Consider the following 20,364-nt stretch of genomic DNA (forward strand, 5'->3'; position numbering starts at 1 on the left):
TTCATTTGTATCATTTGTTTTTAGATTCCGCATATAAGTGATATCGTACGATATTTCTCTTTCTCTGTCTGACTTACTTCACTCAGTATGACAATCTCTGAGTCCACCCATGTTGCTGCAAATGGCATTATTTCATTCTTTTTTATGGCTGAGTAATATTCCATTGTATATATGTACCACATCTTTATCCATTCCTCTGTCAATGGACATTTAGGGTGCTTCCATGTCCTGGCTATTGTAAACAGTGCTGCAATGAACACTGGGGTGCATGTATCCTTCCGGACCATGTTTTTCTCCAGATATATGCCCAGGACTGGGATTGCTGGGTCATATGGTAGCTCAGTTTTTAGTTTTTTAAGGAACCTCCCATACTGTCCTCCATAGTGGCTGCACCAATTTACATTCCCACCAACAGTGTAAGAGGGTTCCCTTCTCTCCACACCCTCTCCAGCATTTATTGAAAAACAGACTGACTTATGTCATCTTTACATATATCTTGCACCAATGAAAAATTACTTATGGGACAATGTTAATAGCAGTCTGACCTTCACATGACTCTTAAAAACATCAAGCATAGGGGCTTCCCTGGTGGCGCAGTGGTTGAGAGTCTGCCTGCCAATGCAGGGGACACGGGTTCGAGCCCTGGTCTGGGAAGATCCCACATGCCACGGAGCAACTGGGCCCGTGAGCCACAACTACTGAGCCTGCGCGTCTGGAGCCTGTGCTCCACAACAAGAGAGGCCGCGACAGTGAGAGGCCCGCGCACCGCAATGAAGAGTGGCCCCCACTTGCCACAACTGGAGAAAGCCCACGCACAGAAACGAAGACCCAGCACAGCCAAAAAAATTAAATAAATAAATAAATAAATAAATAAAATTAAAAAAAAAAAATCAAGCATAGTATAGGAAAATGCAGGGAAATCTAGTAGAAAAAATACTAGACCATGAACAAGTACTGATATAGTAGCTCTGTCACTAGCCATGTGACTTCAGGCAAATCACTTTCTTGGGGGTAAGGGGGAGGGTCTCCATGTTTTCCTCTGTAAATAATCAAGTTTTAAATCACTAAGTACCTTAAGTTCCCTTCAAGTGTGATGATGCTATGTAGTTTCTAAATATTAAAATAGACTAGCTCTACGCCAAGTAATTCATGGCCTTGAACAAGTCACTTCATCGCCTGACCTCGGTTTATTTCGCTGTACTTTCAGGCAAGTCAGATTTAAAGAACAGGGATACACTTTAGAGAGCCTACCCAGTCAAATATACTTTTTTTTTTTTTAAATATAAATTTATTTATTTTATTTATTTATTTTTGGCTGCATTGGGTCTTCGTCGCTGCACACGGGCTTTCTCTAGTTGCAGTGAGCGGGGGCTACTCTGCGTTGCAGTGCATGGGCCTCTCATTGCGGTGGCCTCTCTTGTTGCCGAGCACGGGCTCTAGGCACGCAAGCTTCAGTAGTTGTGGCTCGCGGGCTCTAGAGCGCAGGCTCGGTAGTTGTGGCTCACGGGCTTAATTGCTCCGCGGCATGTGGGATCTTCCCGGACCAGGGCTCGAACCCATGTCCCCTGCCTTGGCAGGCAGACTCCCAACCACTGCGCCACCAGGGAAGCCCACAGTCAAATATACTTTGACAAGTCAACTGTTGTTATTCCATGGCTTTAATATGGTTTGAATAAGCAAATTTCTTATTTGTCCCTGTTTCTAACCTTGAATGGCAAAAAGAAGTTAGTATATTACCATGCTAATGATTTTGCTTGGCTGTGAATAAACCCAAGTAAAGAACTGAAGCCTAAAGATTAAGTGACTTGCCCAAGACCATGCAGAAATGTGATTAGAAGGCTGTGCTTCCATTTTTGGTTTACAAGATGAGTGCCCTCTTGAGTATATATAACCCTCAGAAAATTCTCATACCCCTTTAAACCCGAACAACATTACTCTAAACAAAAATACAAGTGCCTAGCATGGTAAGGCAGAATTCGTGATTGGCCCCTGCCCTATAATATTCATCACCTCCAGCCATACACTTTCCACCCTAACCTTCTATCCCAGCTCTGTCTGGCCTCCGTGCCTTTGTGCAGAGCCCATTCGGTGTCTGGAATGCACTCTCCCTCCCCTTTCCCATGAGTAGCCCCTATATTTACTTCCAGGCTCAGTTCAAATATCACTTCCTCTATTAATTTCCCAATTCATTTCCTGGCCTCTCTGCCCATCTGGGTTAGGCACCCTCTGTCTTGCCTTAACCTTTGGGAATATACATATTTGTAATAGTTAGATGCTATATTATACTCATATGCTTGCTGTTCTGACCCTCTGTCTAGACTGTGAGCTCCTTGGTGTTTCATTTCTGTCTACCCAGTGCCCAGCTCAAGCATTGCTCCACTGGACATTCATTAAATCTCAAAAGAGGGAACAGACCAGCATCTGTAAAGACCTAAAGTCAGCGTCTGGCATTAACTCCCTTTCCTCCCACCCTGCCTCTTTCCTTCCACTGCTTGCAGCCCTCACTAGACACTGGCCACTGTGTTATTATGTCCAACGCTTAGACCCACAAGGTAATGAATTATCTAGCACTGCCCTGTCCAGTACAGTAATTGCCAACCATGTGTGCGTATCTACATTTGAATTAACTAAAATGAAAATCTTAGTTCCTTACTCACTCTAACCACTTTGGCTAGTGGATACCATATTGGAAAGCACAGGTATGGACCACTTCCATCATCACAGCAAGTTCAGTGCTGACTCAGAGCCCCAAGACACACCCCTTCCACACCCCAAGAGCTGGAGAAAATGACACTGGAATGGAATCGTTTAGTCCTGAGAAGAGACATTAGCAACCTTTAACAGTTTGTGTGTACATGAAGGATAAAAGCTGGAAAGCTGCTTCTTAGAAACACTTTCATTAATGTTAATCTATACATAAACAAGAGATGGGAAAGATAACTTCTGAAGCTGCTTTCACTCCCTGATAATTGAAATGTAAGTTTTATTGTATTTATAAACCTATTTGCCTGGCTTCTTAACAACCTTTTTTAGACTCTGGGAAGATTATAGGACATCATTAAAGGATTTCAGTTTTCCTATTTATCCTAGCTCTGCAAGGAAATTATAAGTCAATTAACGGTGATTTTTTTAAATGGGGATTTAGGGAAATCTTTCATCTCCACTAACACTGAAAACCTCACCCCCTACAGTAGTTTGACATTTTATAGCGTTCATATCTGTTCTGTTATTTCACTTGTCTTATGGAGATGATTCTAAACGCCACAAATTTGGAACCAGTTAAATGGTTTGCTTAGTAGAATGTATGTGAATTGTGTTTGTATGAGATATAATTACAAAGATTTGTCAGTGAAAGATAAAGGAGTATTTATCTCAGGAATCTGATTTTTTTTCTGAGCTGAAACTGACTTGACAACTTATTTTTTCTTGGCCTTTTGGCATAACTTCTGTGAACATTACTACAAATAAACATGATACATGCACTTTGCAAGATTTATTTTGAGCTAAAGGATAAATATTGGATGATGCCTGTGTTAGTGACAAACAAGGGAACCAGACGAGGAGTGGAGTGGAGGAGGGGCTGTGTCTCCCCTTCTCATGAAATATGATGATGTGTTAGGTTAAGTACAAATACATCCCTTGATTATGGCGATACCAGGATGAAATTCACACAGTTCTGGAAACTCAACAGTATTACAGTTTGCTTGGGGCAAAGGAGGTCTTCCAGTTTTAAAGACAGGCACAGTGTGTGTAAAAGCCTCAACAATACAGTAATGAAGAACAATTGTTTCTTTGTGTCCAGATCCTTAGTTCTCAGCAGCCTGTAGCCCCTTAGCCCTGACCTTGCAAGGATGGGGGCGGGGAGTAAAAGTAGAGTGCGCTTATCATGCTGTTCGGCTATTCCTGGGAGACACATGAGAGGGAGTATACGTATCTATGGAAGGAAAACGTGGAGGAAATTGGGTACTTCATTGTTGTGCTTCTTTCTTTTTCTTGCCCTATAGGAAGTGGTTTCAGATGAAAGGCATCAAGGCGGACAACTCCTTGAAGAACCAAAGTTGCTGCATTTCAAAGGGAATACCTTTAGTCTGCAGATCTCTGTCCTTGATATCCCCCCATTCCTCTGGAGAATTAAACCATTCACTGCATGCCAGGTACTGGCCCAATGGGTTTCTGACAGAAATAGCTTTGCTTTAACCAAGCACGCATATCACAAGCCCTGGTGAGGGTACTCTTGACTTTCCTCCTCCTTTGAAACTGTGGATTTAATTTCAAAACTGTCACAGACATGTAACAGTTTGCACTACACCCAGGGAATGAAACCTATTGTCATAAATCCATGGGTTTCTAACACGTGGGGGAAAAAGGGGCTTGTGTGTCAGGTAATGTGACATTTCTCCTCTCTCCTGCTTAAATCGCCACTCGGGATAGGTTGAAGGTGGTCATTTAACAACTTAGAGCAGGATGTGTTTGTGGGTTTGTTTTGATTCAGATCAGTTCATTATGAGACACAGTTTTAATCCTGTTCAAGTACGAATGAACTGGATGTCAGGGAGAAACCTTTTAAGGGTGATAATTTTGAGTTGTAGAGCGCTCTGGCCAACCAGATGGGAACAAGAGAGTTTGTCCTGAATATATAAAGTGCTTGCTGCCAGATGAATTGAGCAAGATGGGAAGAAGAAATCACAAATTGAAAAACAAAGAAATGTCAATGCCTCTTTGGGTTTTTTAACCTTTCCATCTTTACAGCATTCATTTTTTAAAAACCATGCACAAGATATACCGGCTTGTCAGAATGGAAATAAGCCAAATCTCAAAGAGAAAAACCTTGCCCATGCCATGAGAGTTAGAAAAAAGTTGTACCACCAACACCTTACACTTCTAAAATTCAGAATTTTCAAATTGGTTAAGGCCATATTTTTATATTTACTTTTCAGATTTCTCATTACCTTGGGAATTGCCCCCTCTATGTATAATTTTAGCGCATTCAAAGCAACAAGAATCTCTCTCAGGGCCCTGTACAATTTTTTTTTTTGTGAAAACTTTACCATTTTTTTTTTTTTTTATGGAGAGAGGTTTTCTATGAATAAATGTGTTATTTATGATGTTCTAGACCTAGGTGTCTCTGTTTCCCAGAAAGCAGTATCCAAAGTTTCTAGTCCAAATTGAACTTCAGGGTATTATTAAAACAAATCCTGATAGTCATGCAAATTCCTCTGTGTATTAATCTTTATTGATTTAAGGGCATCATTTCACTGGATCTGGTACAAGTGACTCAGTCCAAAGTAACTATTAAGTTTAATGCTTGGAGATTAAAAAAAAAAAATCAGATGAAAGAACCATAACCTCTCAGTGGCACTTAAACAACAATTCCAACACCAGGGATTCCAAAGAGAGCCTCAGGTACAAAAGGCTTGGTGGGGGTTAATGCCTGCCCACCCCAAAGGATGCAACAGGGCCAGCCAAAGGCAAAGGGCACTGGCTAGCAAGAAAACCCAACCAGCTTTACTGCCAGGGTGGGTTGGATTACGTAGAGGTTGTGAACATGTATAAGCATTTGCCTTCTGTAATTGAGCATAATTTGAAAGAGTCTTGGAAGGCTGAGAAACAATTTAATTTTCTCTGCACCAGGAGGCTTGCCACTGAGTTTTCATTTCCACTTCATTTTTCTTCCCCACAAATGGCTTTCTGCTCTATTCTTCCTTTCTCTTCACCACCCTTAGAACCAATTTCTTTGCTCCTGTGATCACTGAACCCCTAGCAATATGCCTACATGTTGTGCTTGTCTTAATGGCCATGCTGTGTTTGCTCCAGGCATCAGATTCTCACACTCTGGGGAGGGTTTGTGTTCAGCCTGCTTGAACTTCATGGAGAACATCATGTGCGCTGACAAACTCGGTGTGGATAATAGAGAATGGCTTTTTGTTAAGGCTTAGTGGATGAGAACTCACAGAGCACTATTGTGGAGACAGAAAACCTCACTCCTCCTGACATCATTTATAGGTCTCTCCTTCAGCTGGTAAATGTTCCTGTCATCTTCTGTCATCTTCCAAGTCAGTGGGTAGAAGACCTCTGGTATTCTCGTCTTCTTATTCCTCTCTCCCTTTCTCTAACTTCAAATCAGGAATCTGGGAAGTGATATATTCCAGTTGGTACCCAAAGCTTACTCTCCTAAAAAACCTTTCTTTTTTCTTCTGGGAAAGGTGGAATTTCTCAGGGAGGTATCCAGTGCATAGAATAGTTGCCCTATCAGACACCAACCAAGAGATGTTTTTAGAATGATGTGAGTTCAAGATTGGGTCCAGAGCTATGTGATGAGAGCCTACATATTAGGACCAACTAGATTTTAAATCTTGTTGGTTTCGATTGTGGAGGATGACAATTTATAAAACGCTAGGCTACAACCGTTATTGCTTATGAAACCAGGTATGATGGGTGAAAGGGAAGGGTATGTGAGGGTATGTGGGTTCTCAGGAGATCTGGTTACCATAGCCCCCACTAACCTTGATTCAAAGAAAAAAATGAAGCCCACAACACTAGTCCTTCCAAAATAAACAATTAATTATGCCCCCTTTTCTTAAGACTCTACCACAATTAGTGATATGCTATTGTCCCCTTGGAAGACTTAGCAACCCTCCTTTAGAGGGAAATAACTCTGCTCTCAGTAGGTTACTGGGACCTGAGAGCTACTTAATCATCGTTGCCTTTATTCCTTGCTGCCTGTGGGGTGAAGAAGCTGCAATAAACAGTATGCGATAAAATATTAATTTATTTTCTAAATCCTACAAAACACCAAGCCAGGCTGTCACCTCTGTAGGATAAAAGCAGCTGTCTTACAGCATGCTATGTATCTTGGAGAACCCAGTGTCTGTCTCCTGCTAGGATATGATTTACATGGTCCCCATCTGCTAGGAAACTAATTATAATGGGACTCAAAATGGAAACATTTCCGGAATTCTTGAAACCCCCATAACTTTGCTACACTTCGTCCTCCTGTATTACTTCCCACATAATTCCTCTCCGCTCAGTGAGCATCTTGGTGTTTTGTTTTGCCTTTTTTTTTTTTTTTGAATAAATGAAAGCAAAAATGATTGCCCTGAAAACACACTAATCACAGTGCTTCTAATTCTATTATTTTTAAATGTTTTGTTGAGCACTACCGGCAGCTGCTACTCAAGTCAACAATTAAAAAATATTCTTTTGACACTGTCTTAATATCAGATTTTTTAAATGTTTTGACTGTGTGCAGTAGAATGGAAAGAGAAAAGAGAAGAATTTTTTTGTGTGCCGATTCTCGCGTCTTTCTGCAAGAAAACATTATCTCTGTGGCGGGTTTTTCCAGTGTTCTCAGGAGAAAATATACAAAATTTAGCAAGTGACACCACAGAAGATACTTTTCAATAAGTGGTCAGTGCCTTTTTTTTTTTTTTAATTTAAGGAAGGTAAGCATTACCAAGGATTCAAAGCTACTGCAGAAAAAATGTAGGTTTGTTTAAGATCTGGACCTTGAATTCAGCTCTGTCTAGAGCCCTGAAGTCCAAACATTTATATTACCCTGTAATGACTCAAATTTCAAACGAAAACCTCCTTAGTTAGCTTATTTAGGCAAAAACACCCATGAACTGTGGAGCCCTCTGTTATAGTTACTTTTGTTGAAGGGGATGGTGCAGAGTAACTCTATCAGAACGTACTGGCTTGGGGAAGAAAGTGAGTTTGAGGGCTTGTACGTTGAGACTGGAGAGAGTGAGGATGAGGTGACAGAGGATGGAAGAAGCCCTTGAAGGCCAGGCAGGGGACTGTGTTTGTTTTGTTTTGTTTTGTTGGCCACACAGCATGTGGAATCTTAGTCCCCCCTGCAGCAGAACCGCGGAGCGCTAACCACTGGACCACCAGGGAAGTCCCAGGGGGCTGTGTTTATCACGCAGGCATCCTGGGGCCATTCTGGTCCCCCAAGCAGAGGAATCATGTAATGAAAGCAGAGTTCCCAGGTGATGTGGTCACATCAGTGCCCCCCCCAACTCATGATTACAGGTAAAAGAGAGACCATAAGCTCTTCCCTAAAGAATACCAATCAACTGCTTTCTGTTTCCTCCCCAGTCAAGCCTCAACCCCCTCAATAACTCGTGTAGTAGAGACTGAAGATAGGAAGGTTGCCGAGCAGTTTACTCCCAGTTAGCTGTGATGACGTCAGAGAAGATTATGTGTGGAGATAGAAAAATTGGAGGAGAATGACGATGAGAGAGAGATGGTGATAATCCGTTTTCAAAAGGTAGACCTGTCTGAGAAAGGAAAGGCCAACTAAAATTGTTTCTACTGATTAGGGGTATAATGTCAGTGATGGATGGTAATGAAATAAAACCCAGAGATGCAGCTGTTGGGGTTCTCCACAGAGAAATGACAATTGGGCGTATGTGAGCAGATGGGGTTTTGAAGAGTTCAGGAGACAGAGACACAAGAGCTGGAGGCTGAGATATGAAGTGAGAGTTACCCGTGGTTTACTAAACCACGGAGCAGCGTGAAAAGAGTCGGGTTACACAATAAGGAGAAACGGCAGACCTTGTAAATACGTATTATTACTGTTTTATCTGGTATAGGATTTGGTGCAGGTGAAAAGTCATTTTTGAGTGTTTTAGGGAATGACTTCCTCTAAAGGTTGCTGGGAGGCCACACCGATCTGAAGTGCCTTCTGCTGCTAGGAGGGAAAGGGAAGAGCTCATAAGAAAAACTCTCAGTTTAGGAAGAACGTGGGTTGGACCTGTGCTGTCCTGCTGGTGACATAAGCAAGCGGTGCTGCAGCCACATGCTTCCTTAGTGACCATTAGCTTCATGCTTCTCCCTGAGTTTCCCCTGGATGAGAGCCTCTCTGTGGAACCCACTATAGTGAACCTTCCAGCGCCGCCCAGCTCATCTTAGTTTCTAAGAGAACTTCTTCTAAGTCACTGATGTTTCATTAGAGAATGGTTTGGGTCAAGAAAAGATATTTCAATCCAGGGGAAATGTAATCAAAGGATTTATGTGTTTATAACGCCTTTGGAAAGCCTAGGAGAGCCAAAGTCAGAGAAAGCCACTAGCGATATAAGGAAACCGGCAAGTTTGGTGAGTTCAGGAAAACACAACAGCCCTGAAGCAGATGGTTCTCAGAAGCCCCTGCAAACCTCACACGTGCTGTCAGCTGAAGCCTCTGGGTTTGCTCGCTGCTGTCAGAGGAGCAGCGAGGACGAGGCTTCCGCTCCTTCTCTTCCTTCCAAGTTTAAAACAAGTACTTCTCACTGGCAGAATGGACATGTGAACTCCCTGCTGGAGAGAGCTGTGAAATGTAGTTTTCAGGCTTCCAGCCCCTGCCACGTAGGGGAGAACTGAGGATGGTGGAGAGAGAGTTGCCTCCGAACAGCCCACATTCTGCACAGGGATAAAGTCAATGAAAGTCTGCAGTGTCAACATACAGACCTTCTCTGAGTCCTTGTCTCTACTTCTTGAGACAAAGATCCACTGCCTTTCCCTTGGTTCAGGTTTCAGAACAAGCAAAACAAAAACACGACACCCTTACATCCCTTGCTGGGATGTGTGGTAGGGGTTAACGCGTGAGTTCGTTCCTTCGTAATCCCTAAAGCTGGCTCTCTTGTACTCAAGTCTGCAACAATCTAAACTCCATCCCTCCCTGCTGGTCCCCCCCACCCCAGCAAGTATCCAAAATCAGGGTCTGTGAGACTTCCTATAGAGAAAATGAGGAAACCAACAAGTGTACAGATTGGAGCTCAGGGAGAACGAGGTAACTCATAGTTCCTCAAAGTAGGTAGATTGAATTCTCATCATGGCCTTTGGTCTTAAAACACCTGCTGAGTCCATCACCAGTCACACTTCAGAGACTCAGACTTCCAGACTTGATACGTCTTTTGCTGCCTTTCAGCATCAGTATTGGGGGAAATTGTATTTGTAGCAACAGGTGAAAGAGCAAATGAATGGGATGCAGAAAAGAGAAAGAAGGGAGAATGAAGATTACTATAGGCTGGAAATAGGAGGTCATTGCCAAGGACCACAGCCTGATCTGAGTAGGAATGAAAGACATTTTAGTAGATGGAAGATTACCAGTGACTGACCTCTACTTCACATTAGTGTAAAGCCACGTGCCTGAGCCAATTGGTGGCAAGCACCAGCTGGTCATGGGGGAAAGGGGAATGTGTATAGATTTTATAATTTCCCCCCTCATTTAGTGAAAATTGCTTTTGCCACTCAATTGTCTATAAGGCCCTTGAAAGTGGGGACCAGACCTCAATTCTTACTGTTCTTTTCTTGTTTATCTAGTACAGTGTCTGGTTATTAGTAGGCATTGTACACGTAACTGAGAATGGATGAATTGAATGAATGAGGAGTTGGCAAACTAGACTGTTCTGGGGTAGCCTGTTGTGTTTGTGTGTCTCTCTCTGGGGCGTGTGTGTATGATTCTGCAGTAGGTATAATTTTTATGCTGGATACATTTAGCAACATTATGTTTATACAATTTGGCATGAGTTTGTGGTATGGGCATAAGTTCTGGCCAGTCAGTTCTTCAGCATAATTTTCATTTAAGTGAGAAGATATCATCCTACCCCGGGCTTAGGTAGAAGGATGGAGTAGGCATCTAATCCTAGGAGTCTACCCATAGGAGTCTTTTAGAATATTTCTGTCATGGAAAGACACGACGATTAACTTTTGATGGTATTCTTTCTAACTGTGTGAGTCACCAAGTGAAAGCTGAGCTCTTGCAGTGTGGTTTTGGAATTCAAATGTTATCAATTGGAATTGACGTTAATTACTTTTGTGCTGCTTGGCATATGCTGGAACATTATTTCTACAACAGTTCCGCCAGAGTCGCTTAGGCAATTACCTCTCCTGCCATCACCGTCATCATCATCACCCTAATTATTGTGATTAGGTCCCTCCTGCTCTCTGCTCACCTCAGCCGGGCTCTGCACACCATAGCCCTCTTCTCCCCCCGCCCCCCCGTCTCCCCCACAGGAAGTCCCATTCTCCCGCGTGTGGTGCGGTAACCGGCAGCCCCTGCACTGTGCCTTCTCCCTGGAACGCTACACGCCCACCACCACCCAGCTGTCCTGCAAAATCTGCATCCGGCAGCTCAAAGGCCATGAACAGATCCTCCAAGTGCAGACGTCAATCCTCGAGGTGAGTCCTTGGTCTACAGGTCATCTGACCCCGTTTCTAAAGGACGTTAAGGACTGTATACCTGTCTCAGTTGTGCTACACATATAGCATGAAAGAGCTTCGAAAGGCACTCACTCTTTGAATCCTCATTACTGATAAGGGAAAATTAACTTCCCCTCAGGCTGAGGATGGAACTGAGCTGCCCACTGGGGCAGGGAAACGCAACCCGTCAGAGCATAGGCTCTGTGGAGGGACCTTTGGGGAAGGAATTTGTCCAGGGCTTTTTACACACAAAACCACAATCAATCTAACAGTTCATGGCAGACATGGAATATCAGCTGAGATTCATTATTGAACTGAGACACATACCCTAAGAAGACACAAGGTCACCAGTGGGCTGCTTTTCTGCCGGTTCTGACTAGTTGTTCAGAAGTCAGTTGCCCAATCTGTGTTATTTCATTTTCAAGGCCTTGGTTCCTGATTGTCTTACAATTTCTCTTACCCCCCAGGATCAGGGTTTCTACACATCCTTATTTCCATTAAGCCTAGATTTCATCAATACAATAATATAAGATAGAGTAGATAATAATCTCGTTCTACACAGTAAGGACATAGCAGAGCAAAAAGAGATAGGACTTCCTCCAAGGTCATATAACTGAAGGGCAGAGTTAGAATGGGAGTCAGAGGAGAATTCACTTGGGAACTTTTGCAAAAAGACACCTGAAATGCCATGGCTTTGGATTGGCCCTAAACCACTGAATGACTCCATGGCTCTGGACTTGAGCTTATCAAGTAGACAATGGCATTCCCTCCTGAATGGTTATTTGAGGGTAGAGGGAGAGAGTAGGGGAGGCGAGAATCAGGGGAGCTGGTAACGCGTTGTTTAGCAATTCCAATGTAATCCCTGGCTAGTTTAGAAAAACACACATACTGGATTGTTCACCTTAGAACATGTATGTGTATATATACATATACATACATACGCACACATACATATTCACGTATACATATATAAGTAATATATAAGCTCAGCAGAAGGTTTAATGCATTTTGTATCTGTACAACTCAATTTCAGGTGCGGTTTTTTCTCAAAACTTGTAGCCTACAAGCATTATCACTTCCCTCCTTTCTCATTGCGGTTCACTGTTTATGCAAAATGAGTGCGGCTAATTCCCCAAATAGTTTTCTCTAAAGTGCGGATGGCTTTCCAAAGAAGTGTGCCTCAAAATTGATAGCTGTCTTAACTGACATGTTTCTAGCATATTTGCATTTGTTATTGCCAATTAGCATTATGTGCTAACATAGTTCTGATAGGAAAGGTAGATCCAGAAACCTCAGGCAAGATATTTTTAGAGTCTCTTTCTTGAACAGTCATGGCATATTTAAGACAATTTATTTCAAAGTAAAATACAAATCGTATGGGAGTTTTAAAATTAAAACAAAAAAGAAAATCTAAGAAGAGCTGCACTTCAGAAGAAAGAGTGAAAAGGCAGGACATAAGATGCCTCTGTTGAAAATTGCCCTAAATACCTGTCAACAGGTCGACAAAAGAATTCCAGGTTTAAAAGGTTTTTACTTTCTAAGGCACCCAGATATTGAGGATCAATTTCAGCTATTACAGGATATTTGTGTGAAAGGAATGTGATAAGGTTGACACATCCTGGCACCTTTGCTCCTTGCTTAATAAACCCTTGAAGTGCATGGAAAGAAAATGAGCTAATAGGGGCTGCCCTGGTGGCACAGTGGTTAAGAATCTGCCTGCCAATGCAGGGGACATGGGTTCGAGCCCTGGTCTGGGAAGATCCCACATGCTGCGGAGCAACTAAGCCCGTGCGCCACAACTACTAAGCCTGTGCTCTAGAGCCCACAAGCCACAACTACTGAAGCCCGCGCACCTAGAGCCCGTGCTCCGCAACAAGAAGCCACCAAAACGAGAAGTCTGCTCACCACAACTAGAGAAAGCCTGCGCGCAGCAATGAAGACCCAACACAGCCAAAAATAAATTAATTAATTAATTAAAAGAAAAGAAAATGGGCTAATAAACATAACCTTCTTTACTCTCCAGTTCCTTTTCTAATGCTTAACAAAGTTTACGATCACTTTGGAAAGCCTTAAAGAACATGACATCACAGTACCTCTTGGTAGATGGAGGCAGAATAATATTTAGACATTCAGTGGTGGACTACAGTAATCTAAGTTGTAGGCTGCTGCATTTTGGAAGCTTTATTAACTTGTTTGATCCTGTAAGGATCATTTAATTAATTGTTTTAAGTGTCCCTGCTGAAATTTGGCCCAGTGCATCCCCATTTCTTTGTACCAAACTCTATTTCTTAGGCAAATCTCATTGGCCATCATTTTCTACGTCAGAGGAAAATTAATAACTTTCGAAAGCCACTATGTTTCAGGTACCACTTCATGTGCTTTCACATATAACCATCACAGCTCTGTGGATTAGTATTATATCATCACAATTTTACATGATGTAACAGTCTCCAGGAAGTCAACCGTCTTATCCAAGATCATACAGCTAATAAGATGGGTAGCCAGAGTTCCCAGCTGAGATACTAAACTTTAAGACCAAAGTCTGGATTAATATTCAGTACCACTCCAGGAACTCAACCGAGGAGGTTTAATTTATTCGTCCTAACCATGGGCCTTGTCCATAATATAAGCCCTCTCTTTGGGGGCTTAGGCACAAGTGACAAACATCACAGCATCAGCAATTTTGCCTTTGAGTCTAAAAGTAGATGAAAATTGGGAAGTTCTTTCCTCAAGACTGCAGAAGGATGAGATGTACCTTTTGTGTGTTGGGCTAGAATAAGTGTTCATTCTATACATCTTCACAAATAGAATCTATTTCCTACATGTAGATCTGCCTGCAAAAGGATGTCTTGATTGAATGATCACTCAAGGCCCTTCCAACCCTGGGATTGTTTCATTCCTGGGAAAAGCCTATATCTGGTGATAAAAACCATCTTCTTCTCCCTAAAACTGACTTGGTTTTTATGGTGGACAGTTCGAGAAAACTGAAGATACATAAAGCTCTGAGAAAGTGGGAATACCTGGAGAGAGGAGGCAGGATATATTCAAGACATGGGTCTATATCAATCACTGAGTCAAGAATAACAGATCAGTTATTAAAGATCATCATACTTCATGGCCACTACGCTGAAAGATTCTGCTTTAGGTGGTTTTAATAAGTTAGTAATAAAGTGTCATTGTTTAATAATAAGAACTAAAATTTTTGAAACTTTCAATAGATATCTTTGAAATATGTATTTTAATATCTCACCCACCAAAAAAAAAAAATCCTCACATATCTGGGCTCACAGCTCCCCCTTCCTACCTTACTTTAAAATGGATTGCCTTAGTCTCACTATATTTCGAGATTTTAGCAATGGAACCATGAGAGGTAAAATATATGTGTGTGTGTGTGTGTGTGTGTGTGTGTGTGTGTATGTGTGTGTGTATATATATATATATATATATATATATAAAATACAAAACATTGATTTTAAATTAATTAATGCAGTGAGCATCCTCATTGAAGGCATTTGGTTCTTTATGTTCAGCTCCACATCCATCATATTCCTTCATGCCTCATATCTAAATGGTTTTCCAAATAACCATTCATATCATTCTCAAATTTAAAAATTATTTCAGTGGTCAAGGTAATATATCTTTTCTGTTCTTTAGAGTAGCCATTATTGTGTCAATCTTTGGAAGCAGGTTGGTCTCCTAATGATGATAGCCAATTGATACTCTATAAAGCAACAGTATTGTGGACTAAAGCAAAGTAAGTTTGCTAATATTGAGCAGAAGGGAAGAATCCCCAAGTCATTTATTTCCTCCTTCCTTATTAATGTAATATTATTAAAGAATCTATCTTTTGGTAGAAACAACTTATAATGGGAATCTTGCATGTTAAAATTTTCCATTCAAGAAATTCTCTTATCTTTCTTCTAAAAGTGGTAGAAGTTGGGGGATGATGTGTCTGTTACAAAGTAGACAGAATACTTGGAATTCCTCACTGATTTACAGCTCCCACATTAACCAGGTAGCAGCACCTTATCTCCTATGTTCAGAGCATGAAAATCTACTGTTCCTCTGCATATTTAATTTAAACAGAAGATGTGATGCATCCGCTGGATTCTTATTACTCGGCCCAGATGTCTTTTAGAACGTATCATAAATTTTATATGAAGTGTCATCCTTACACATGGGGAAATATTTAAATTTGGAAACTTTACAAGGGACATGGGAGCCCATTTATTAAAGTGTAGTAAGTAGAAAAAATACATATTTTTACAAGTCAGTCTCATGTAATACTTTATTCACCTTTAAATCGTACCACTCTGTCCATTTAACAGGAAAGACAGAGCTTGGTCGAGTTGGTCAAATCATAGATGCCATGAGGGCATCTGTCTGTGTCTATTGCCGTCTTTTCACGTGGATACACTGTGTTTTCAGTTTCACTGGCAAGCCACCTTTTCACATGTTAACACCCTTTAGTGCCATTTTACAATGACCATTACCATGTTATCCTGTACAGAATTCCTTTTATTCTCTCTCTCAATGGTTTTTTACTATTCTTTTTAAGGACATTACCATGCCTTAAATCAGGAAATTTTTAAAGAAATGATTCCTACTTGATTTGTATTTTTAAAGGCTAGAAGAAATTTTACATACCATGATAAAAAATGATGTATCTTGTAACCTATTTTATGCAGTGAGAAGCCTGAGGTGGTTTATTTTATGAACATCTTATATATCAGAAAAGCACTGGGCTCATTGGTTCAAGATGGCGGGGTAGACAGACAGGCGCTCACTCCCTCTTGTGAGAGCACTGGATTCACAACTAACTGCTGAACAATCATCAACAGGAAGACACTGGAACTCACCAAAAAAAATACCTCACATCCAAAGACAAAGGAGAAGCTGCAATGAGATGGTAGGAGGGGCGTAATCACAATAAAATCAAATCCCATAACCACTGGGTGGGTGACTCACAAACTGGAGAACACTTATACCACAGAGGTCCACCCACTGGAGTGAAGGTTCTGAGCCCCATGTCAGGCTTCCCAACCTGGGGGTCTGGTAACAGAAGGAGGAATTCCTAGAGAATCAGACTTGGAAGTCTAGAGGGATTTGATTGTAGGACTTCGACAGGACTGGGGGAAACACAGACTGCACTCTTGGAGGGCACACACAAAGTAGTGTGCACATCAGGACCCAGGGGAAGGAGCAGTGACCCCATAGGACACTGAACCAGACCTACCTGCTAGTGTTGGAGGGTCTCCTGCAGAGGTGGGGGGTGGCTGTGGCTCACCACGGGGACAAGGACACTGGCAGCACAAGTTGTGGGAAGTACTCCTTAGCATGAGCCCTCCCAGAGCCTGCCATTAGCCCCACCAAAGAGCCTGTAGTCTCCAGTGCTGGGTTGCCTCAGGCCAAACAACCAACAGGGAGGGAACCCAGCCCCACCCAACAGCAGACAAACGGATTAAACTTTTACTGAGCTCTGGCCACCAGAACAACACCCAGCTCTACCCACCACCAGTCCCTCCCATCAGGAAGCTTGCACAAGCCTCTTAGATAGCCTCATCCACCAGAGGGCAGACAGCAGAAGCAAGAAGAACTACAATCCTGCAGCCTATGGAACAAAAACCACATTCACAGAAAGACAGACAAAATGAAAACAGAGGACTATGTACCAGATGAAGGAACAAAGTAAAACCCCAGAAAAACAATTAAATGAAGTGGAGATAGGCAACCTTCCAGAAAAAGACTAGGCAACCTTCCAGAAAAAGAATTCAGAATAATGATAGTGAAGATGATCCAGGACCTCGGAAAAAGAAAGGAGGCAAAGATCAAGAAGATGCAAGAAATGTTTAACAAAGATCTAGAAGAATTAAAGAACAAACAAACAGATGAACAATACAATAACTGAAATGGAAAATACACTAGAAGGAATCAATAGGAGAATAACTGAGGCAGAAGAATGGATAAATGACCTAGAAGACAGAATGGTGGAATTCACTGCCATGGAACAAAATAAAGAAAAAAGAATGAAAAGAAATGAAGACAGCCTAAGAGACCTCTGAGACAACATTAAACCTGCCAACATTCGCATTATAGGGGTCCCAGAATGAGGAGAGAGAGAGAAAGGACCCGAGAAAATACTTAAAGAGATTATAGTCAAAAATTTCCCTAACATGGGAAAGGAAATAGCCACCCAAGTCCAGGAAGCGCAGAGAGTCCCAGGCAGGATAAACCCAAGGAGAAACACGCCGAGACACACAGTAATCAAAGTGGCAAAAATTAAAGACAAAGAAAAATTATTGAAACAAGGGAAAAATGACAACATACAAGGGAACTCCAGTAAGATTAACAGCTGATTTCTCAGCAGAAACTCTACAAGCCAGAAGGGAGTGGCATGATATATTTAAAGTGATGAAAGGGAAGAACCTACAACCAAGATTACTCTACCCAGAAAGGATCTCATTCAGATTCGATGGAGAAATCAAAAGCTTTACAGACAACCAAAAGCTAAGAGAATTCAGCACCACCAAACCAGCTCTACAACAAATGCTAAAGGAACTTCTCTAAGTGGGAAACACAAGAGAAGAAAAGCACCTACAAAAACAAACGCAAAACAATTCAGAATATGGTAATAGGAACATACATATCGATAATTACCTTAAATGTAAATGGATTAAATGCTCCAACCAAAGCACACAGGCTCACTGAATGGATACAAGAACAAGACCCATATATATGCTGTCTACAAGAGACCCACTTCAGACCTAGGGACACATACAGACTGAAAGTGAGGGGATGGAAAAAAGATATTCCATGCAAATGGAAATCAAAAGAAAGCTGGAGTAGCAATACTCAGATAAAATAGACTTTAAAATAAAGAATGTTACAAGAGACAAGGAAGGACACTACATAATGATCAAGAGGTCAATCCAAGAAGAAGATATAACAATTATAAATATATATGCACCCAACATAGGAGCACATCAATACATAAGGCAGCTGCTAACAGCTATAAAAGAGGAAATTGACAGTAACACAGTAATAGTGGGGGACATTAAGACCTCACTTACACCAATGGACAGATCATGCAGACAGAAAATTCATAAGGAACCACAAGCTTTAAATGACACAATAAATCAGATAGATTTAATTGATATTTATAGGACATTCCATCCAAAAACAGCAGATTACACTTTCTTCTCTAGTGAACACAGAACATTCTCCAGGGTAGATCACATCTTGGCTCACAAAGCAAGCCTCAGTAAATTTAAGAAAATTGAAATCATATCAGGCATTTTTCTGACCACAATGCTATGAGATTAGAAATCAATTACAGCAAAAAACTATAAAAAACACAAACACATGGAGGTTAAACAATACGTTACTAAATAACCAAGAGATCACTGAAGAAATCAAAGAGGAAATAAAAAAACACCTAGAGACAAATGACAATGAAAACACGTTTTCATTGGGATGCAGCAAAAGCAGTTCTAACAGGGAACTTTATAGCACTACAATCCTACCTCAAGAAACAAGAAAAATCTCAAACAATCTAACCTTACACCTAAAGGAACTAGAGAAAGAAGAACAAGCAAAACCCAAAGTTAGTAGGAGGAAAGAAATCATAAAGATCAGAGCAGAAATAAATGAAATAGAAACAAAGAAAGCAATAGCAAAGGTCAATAAAACTAGAGCCTTGTTCCTTGAGAAGATAAACAAAATTGGCAAACGATTAGCCAGACTCATCAAGAAAAAGAGGGAGAGGACTCAAATCAATAATATTAAAAATGAAAAAGGAGAAGTTACAACAGACACCTCAGAAATACAAAGAATCATAAGACACTACTATAAGCAACTCTATGCCAATAAAATGGACAACCTGGAAGAAATGGACAAATTCTTAGAAAGGTATAACCTTCCAAGACTGAACCAGGAAGAAATAGAAAATATGAACAGACCAATCACAAGTAATGAAATTGAAACTGTGATTAAAAATCTTCCAACAAACAAAAGTCCAAGACCAGATGGCTTCACAGGTGAATTCTATCAAACGTTTAGAGAAGCGCTAACACCCATCCTTCTCAAACTCTTCCAAAAAATTGCAGAGGAAGGAACACTCCCAAACTCATTCTATGATGCCACCATAACCCAGATACCAAAGCCAGACAGAGATACTACAATAAAAGAAAATTACAGGCCAATATCACTGATGCGTATAGATTCAAAAATCCTCGAGAAAATACTAGCAAACAGAATCCAATCACACATTAAAAGGATCATACATCACGATCAAGTGGGATTTACCCCAGGGATGCAAAGATTCTTCAATATATGCAAATCAATCAATGTGATACACCATATTAACAAACTGAAGAATAAAAACCATATGATCATCTCAATAGATGCAGAAAAAGCTTTTGACAAAATTCAGCACCCATTTATGATAAAAACGCTCCAGAAAGTGAGCATAGAGGGAACCTACCTCAACATAATAGAGGCCATATACAACAAACCCACAGCAAACATCATTCTCAATGGTGAAAAACTGAAAGCATTTCCTTTAAGATCAGGAACAAGACAAGGATGTCCACTCTCACCACTATTATTCAACGTAGCTTTTGAAGTCCTAGCCGTGGCAATCAGAGGAGAAAAAGAAATAAAAGGAATACAAATCGGAAAAGAAGAAGTAAAACTGTCACTGTTTGCAGATGACATGATACTATACATAGAGAATCCTAAAGATGCCATCAGAAAACTACTATAGCTAATCAATGAATTTGATAAAGTTGCAGGATACAAAATTAATGCACAGATATCTCTTGCATTTCTATACACTAACAACGAAAGATCAGAAAGAGAAATTAAGGAAACGATCCCATTCACCACTGCAACAAAAAAGTAAAATACCTAGGAATAAACCTACCTAAGGAGGTAAAAGACTGTACTCAGAAAACTATAAGACACTGATGAAAGAAATCAAAGATGGCACAAATAGATGGAGAGATATACCATGTTCTTGGATTGGAAGAATCAATATTGTGAAATGACTATACTCCCAAAAGCAATCTACAGATTCAATGCAATCCCTATCAAATTACCAGTGGCATTTTTTACAGAACTAGAACAAAAAATCTTAAAATTTGTATGGAGACACAAAAGACCCTGAATAGCCAAAGCAGTCTT

General features: G+C 40.9%; 1 protein-coding gene across 4 annotated transcripts in view; it reads left to right on the top strand.

Moving 5' to 3' along the window:
• Positions 1–20,364, top strand: part of UNC5D (unc-5 netrin receptor D) — a 608,576-nt gene that overhangs the window by 569,715 nt on the left and 18,497 nt on the right. For all 4 annotated transcript variants that reach the window (XM_059909243.1, XM_059909244.1, XM_059909245.1 and 1 more), the window contains 2 exons: positions 4,005–4,154; positions 10,996–11,160. In XM_059909243.1, coding sequence (XP_059765226.1) covers positions 4,005–4,154; positions 10,996–11,160 — 315 coding nt within the window. The remainder of the gene's footprint in view (positions 1–4,004; positions 4,155–10,995; positions 11,161–20,364) is intronic.

The sequence above is a fragment of the Balaenoptera ricei genome, chromosome 21, assembly GCF_028023285.1.
Source record: "Balaenoptera ricei isolate mBalRic1 chromosome 21, mBalRic1.hap2, whole genome shotgun sequence".
NCBI classification, from domain to species: Eukaryota; Metazoa; Chordata; class Mammalia; order Artiodactyla; family Balaenopteridae; genus Balaenoptera; species Balaenoptera ricei.